The sequence below is a fragment of the Ochlerotatus camptorhynchus genome, unplaced genomic scaffold (genome assembly GCF_037179485.1).
Source record: "Ochlerotatus camptorhynchus isolate MF236.1 unplaced genomic scaffold, CSIRO-AGI_Acam_v1.1 ptg000137l, whole genome shotgun sequence".
NCBI classification, from domain to species: Eukaryota; Metazoa; Arthropoda; class Insecta; order Diptera; family Culicidae; genus Ochlerotatus; species Ochlerotatus camptorhynchus.
In genome coordinates this window covers 128,169-134,207 of record NW_027040627.1, presented here as the reverse complement: position 1 = coordinate 134,207, position 6,039 = coordinate 128,169, and the positions used below count along the sequence as shown (strand labels likewise).

At 40.2% G+C, this 6,039-nt stretch overlaps 1 protein-coding gene across 1 annotated transcript; it reads right to left on the bottom strand.

The window, feature by feature from the left end:
* Positions 1-2,128: 2,128 nt before the first annotated feature.
* On the bottom strand, positions 2,129-3,304 carry LOC135700455 (uncharacterized). The gene has a single exon (XM_065220973.1). It carries the CDS (start codon positions 3,246-3,248, stop codon positions 2,769-2,771), a length of 480 nt encoding a protein of 159 aa, XP_065077045.1. The 5' UTR covers positions 3,249-3,304; the 3' UTR covers positions 2,129-2,768.
* Between the last annotated feature and the right edge of the window lie 2,735 nt (positions 3,305-6,039).

Here is a 6,039-nt window from a genome sequence, read left to right as displayed (position 1 = left end):
ACCCGAGTACAGCAAGCCTCAGACAAACATTGACCCGTACCTGGAGAGAAATGACCCGTACCAGCAAGTGGAAACTCGATCGATGCATAACATAGTTTAAGACTCTGAGAAACATCCCCCCTTTAAATAAATAAAAAAAAAAACTCGAAAACGAAATTTTTGAGGATTTTTTAATTTTGACATTGCTCAATGGTGCAAACATTATCACGCATACGGTAGTGTATTGAAGTCTTTCGTTTTGATTTGCAACATTGCTGAAAATCCAGATCCGCATTAAAAATTTAAAACGAATTGCAACAGCACTCGCAAAGGCAAATCCAATAATTTTACCAAGAACCAAGTCCAATGGATACGACTCTTGGTTCAGGAAAGATTTTGATTGGTGGTCGTGAGATGTGCCCGTGGATAGAAAGAAGTTTGATAAAGATTTTGAAAATTTTGTGCAAAAGGATCGATCACGATGAGAGTAAATTGATTTAGAAGCAAGAAATGTTAGAAGGTTTTCCGTAGATTGATTCGCTAGAGTCTGATGATTAGAGTATCTAGATTCCAGATGAAGTAACATAATATTTTCGTAATCGCAGAAAGGTATACTTTTGGGTTGAATCCAATTTGGTCAACATTTTCTACTAAGAACTTAAAGTATCATCTTATCTCAAGCACAATTCCCCCACCGCCACCCGTTTTGGATGCCCGCCAAATTCCCCCGGTTGAAAACCACTATTCTAAACAATGAACGCATTGTTTTTAAAAAATCAAGAGACACGTCGTATTGATAGATTTTATTAAAGGGTTATACGGTCAAAATTTGGTCAATATCAACTTGACGTATTTCTTTCAATTTTGCATTTAAAAAACCTGAACACCCCTCATTTTGAAGGTGTGTGTGTGTAGAATGTTGCTCCTATTTTGATTTTGGAATTCACTCTTCAGTTGTCAAAATGCCGTCCAAGCAAGAAGAGCAGCGTATCAAAATTTTGCTCGCGCATCGCAAAAATCCGAGCTACTCGCACGCAAAGTTGGCAAAATCGCTAAAAGTTGCCAAATCAACCGTTACAAATGTAATTAAAGTGTTTGGGGAACGTTTGTCGACAGCCAGGAAGTCTGGATCGAGGGGAAATCGAAAACCGGAAGCCGCTGAGACGACAAAGAGAGTTGCCGGTAGTTTCAAGCGAAACCCTAACCTCTATCTCCGAGATGCCGCAAATAAGCTGGGTGTATCGTCTACAACCGTGCATCGAGCCAAAAAACGAGCCGGACTATCGACTTACAAGAAGGTAGTGACTCCAAATCGCGATGATAAACAAAATACGACGGCCAAAGCGCGATCCCGGAGGCTGTACACGACGATGCTGACGAAGTTTGACTGCGTGGTAATGGACGACGAAACCTACGTCAAAGCCGACTACAAGCAGCTTCCGGGACAGGAGTTTTATACGGCAAAAGGAAGGGGAAAGGTAGCAGATGTTTTCAAGCACATGAAACTGTCAAAGTTCGCAAAGAAATATCTGGTTTGGCAAGCCATCTGTATCTGTGGCTTGAAAAGCAGCATTTTCATAGCTTCCGGGACTGTCAACCAAGAAGTTTACGTGAAAGAGTGTTTGAATAAACGTCTGCTGCTTTTCCTGAAGAAACACGGCTGTTCCGTACTGTTTTGGCCGGATTTGGCATCTTGCCATTACGGTAAAAAGGCCATGGAGTGGTACGCCGCCAACAACGTGCAGGTGGTTCCCAAGGACAAGAACCCTCCCAACACGCCAGAGCTCCGCCCAATTGAGAAATACTGGGCTATTGTCAAGCGGAACCTAAAGAAGACCAAAAAAACTGCTAAGGGCGAGCAGCAGTTCAAGGCAAACTGGCTTTCTGCGGCGAAGAAGGTGGACAAGGTGGCTGTACAAAATCTGATGGCAGGGGTCAAGCGTAAGGCCCGGCAATTCGGATTTGGAAAAGCGGAAGCCTAACTGAATATTTTTCCTGAATTTTATACTAATTGAACTTGAAAAAGAAATTTAATTTGATTTTTTAAATAAACGATTTCACCGATTTACACGCGTTTTCCCTTGACCAAATTTTGACCGTATCACCCTTTAAATTCAATTTTGTTCGATATTAATGCCATTTTGAAATCTTCAGGTACACAGTTCTAGATTATTCATACGGATTGTGCCTGTTTGGTAGGGACATTTGCTTTTAAAAAGTTCAATGTGAACAAATCTGGGTAGAGCTGGAATTAGGGCGTAACAGCCTTTGAAAATGATGTCTTCTATCGATGATTTCAAGGAACTCAAGGCACGCCCACGCAAACCAATATAACCGTCGGGTAGAGGAAGTCTTGCCCTACCCAAAGGTGATGTTGATTTGCGAGCCTTAACTTTCTAGACATCAACGAAAGAAGTCATTGTTTACAAAAGCTGTTACGCCCTAATTCCAGCTCTATCTAGAAATGCTCCAAATGGAATCAAATGAAATGCTCGAAATCACAAATGATTTGCAACGCTAGGCTACCGCCCTTTCAAAATAATCACAGCTCTGCTCTTAGTCGAAACTAATCAGACTTCCTCGGACTTTCCTCACTGTGTTTTTAGGTCAACGGAACATTCAAAACCGTATGTTTTGTAATTTGTTTAATGAAACGATTTCGTTTAGCTTTATTTTTTAATGCCAGTTTCCATAAACATCAAAATTACCAAAATTATTTTAAGGATAAACTGAACACTTGCCAGAACACATTTTACACTGACATAACTAAGATTCACTATTCAAAATATCTAGGTGCTTTCTGTCGCCTCATTTTCTTCTGGTTGCTCGGTAACCGGAGCCGGTTCTCTTGGCTCATCCTGATCAGCATCATTGCTAGGCTCCGTCGGTTCTTCCTCCACAGCGGTTGTTCCTGCATCTGGCGCCCCATCCGCGACTGCTTGCTGTCCTGCCGGTGCGGTCGGAGGAGATAGTAGTAGTATAGCTTGCCCATTACGAAGATACTGAAGAGATGCAGATGGAACTGCCTGAACATGGACAGCGGTTACAGGTGGTTGAAAGACATGTGCCGGAGCTAGAGCATGATATGCTTTTCCTTCAACGGTACTCAGATGATAGTTTCCTCCATGTTGCTGAATATTGACCGCAGCTGGAGTATCCTTGTCCGGTGCTCGTACCCACCATGGTGCAAAGGGTATCCACGGGTAGATGGCTGCTTGACTAACGGCAACCAGTGCCGACGAGACGATCAAAATAACCCACGAACGCATCCTTTGGCACCAATATCACAAGCGAGAACAAAAGAACCGAAACGATACCGTCCGGAGTAAAAATTGAACAAGTATCGGACGAAGGAAATGCGTTCTATTTATAAGCCCCAAGCCATAGCCGCCGATCCAGAACCACTTCCAGATTCGTGAATAATATATTCCGCATAAGTGTAACTCATATTACAGACAACTACCGCAAAACTGCGCAAATGCGATACAATCGACCACAGATTTCGCACAGATGTTGCAGCTTTGATGTAAATTGTTAAATAGCAGTTTGTATCGATAACAAACCACAAATCTTCACATCAGCTCAAAACAAATGTTTAGCAGTTTTTAAATACAATCCAAACACTAGTCTCTATCAGGCGCAAAATTTCTCCTTGGAAGCCTAATTTATCACCCAAACAGCTGAGAAAGCTCCATCAAAACAGGAACATGCCGTCGACCAACCAACGAACGCCTCCGCTGCTGCGGTGGTGGTAGACAACCTTGCGTCATACCAACCGTTGTGGCGCATTTTCCCCATATCACCGGCAATTACTCTAGATTTGTATCATTTTTCATTCAACCGATTCTGTAAGTAAAGAAACTATGCCTATAGATATAGAACCCAGAAGCGGGATTCTACGGGAACCGGTTTCGCATTCTGATTTGTCACACAATCAATCCTAGACGACTGCATCAGTGCGCCTCCACGGAAGGTCGCTTTGTGGTGTCAGTCGGTCGTCCGAGCACTAGGTTAATAGAGCCAACTTGAATTATTATCTTCATATTACAAAACAACTCGTTAATCATATTTAAATAAATGAAAATAAAAATTTACGACATTGTAAAAGCCGCAATTGCGACAGTTACTCCGATAAGGAGAGATTGTAATTAGTAGGTTAGAAGCATTCGATGCACGGTAGTTGTCCGTCCATGTTGAGGAACAAACGCAAGTTTGTGTGAAGTTGGACCACGAAGTTATTTTTCACTGTACTTGCATTACTATAACATTTGTCATTATCATCATCATAATAGGTCCAATGACACAGCTCGCTGTTCTTTCAAAAATATATGTCAAACCCAGTGTTGATAATAGAAGAGTTACGCAGAGTGAAACTTGCAACACTGATGTCGATCAATGGAATTTTATTTTTTTTTAATTTTGGCAACCTTTGTTTGTGTTTACACCTCGGATGACCTGGGTTGTGAAAGTTTCCTCTAGTTTCGATAACAATACTTCCCACGCAAAATAGTCATTTTGTCTATTATGCTCGATAGGTAGACGGTTTGAGATGGGTAGATTTTGGTTTCAGTCTGCGTAACTCTTCTATTATCAACTCTGGTCAAACCTACCTCGACCGAATAGAATGAGATGTAGATTCGTTTGTTCTTGTTTTTTTTCTCTTGATTTGTGTTCCGCCGATGATGTTTTCCGTACTGAGCACATCCAAAAAAATATTCAAATCTAAATATAGTATAAAAGTTACGGTAAATCACAACTCTCCTGACTGACGCATAGCTCGGTATACAAGAGAGAATACGGACTTCGTTTATACATGGTATAGTATAATTTGGGATTATTGGTAGAATGTATAATTTTGGAATATTCGGGAGAATGTATTTGGTTGCTGTCAGTTCTTATCAGACATATTTTTCAATTTAATTTTATTAGCAAAGTCAAAAGCAGCACATTTTTTAACCGATTGCACCATAGTCGCGCATCGGCCTGAGGGGGGAATTATTTCCATTAGGGCATATGATTTTCTTCCAGTGGTTCCGTCGAAACAGGTTCGTATAGTTTCGTTTGTAGTGGTTCCTTTTACAATGGTTAAGGCAACTGACCGATGAAGTAAGCAATTGAAGAGTGCTTTCAACTCGGTTTTCAGATTGACCTGCTCTGGATTTAGAACTGGAATGAATAGGTGAAGGGGGCCTCATAGCCTAGTCATTAAAGGCACGGTATTACCAAGCCGGAGGCGGCGGGTTCGATTTCGGGTTGGAAATTTTCTAGACTTCCCTGGGCATAGAGTATCATTGTGCTTGCCACACAATATACAAATTCATGCATTGGTATTGGCATCGAAAGCTCTCAATTAATAACTGTGGAAATGCATTTAGAACACTTAGTTGAGAGCACGCAATAAGCTAATATGAGCTAAGCAATAAGCTTGAAATGCGAACAAGAAGAAGAAGATGATGAATAGGTGAATGATTGTATTTGTTTACGTTACCTACTGGTGCTACTAAGATTAATTTTCACAGATTTTTGTTCGGTGAAGTGCTGTTTCTTTAATTTATAAGTAGCTTATAAGAAGCCTTCAGTATCGCCTACAGTGTGGATATTTTAAATTTCCCAGGGGTTAAAATTGGGGTTAATTACACTATGGACTCCGTCGTTAAAAGCTTTATTTACTTACTTACCAGCCTTAATTGTTATGATATATATCTATTTTTTTTACATTGTTCCTGCCTCGGCAATTCAGTATTTTAAAAAAGTTTTTCTAAACCTGCATGTCAGTATAACAATTGAAATCTTTAAACTAAAAACTAAAACTAAATCTTATCTAAGCATAAAGGGAATTAATCGTTGCATTTGAAAATTGCAACGATTTTGGCCTAAAATTATTAATTATTTTGTTGGACATTTGTTCTAAAGTCTCAACATTCGAAATTCAGTCTAATACCTCGGTAGTACTGTACCAGGACTACTCCATAATCATATTCTCAATTATTTTATTCATGTGTTTCACTTATACATTTTTGCCAAAACATCAGCCTTATACATTCCATAAGACAAACCACA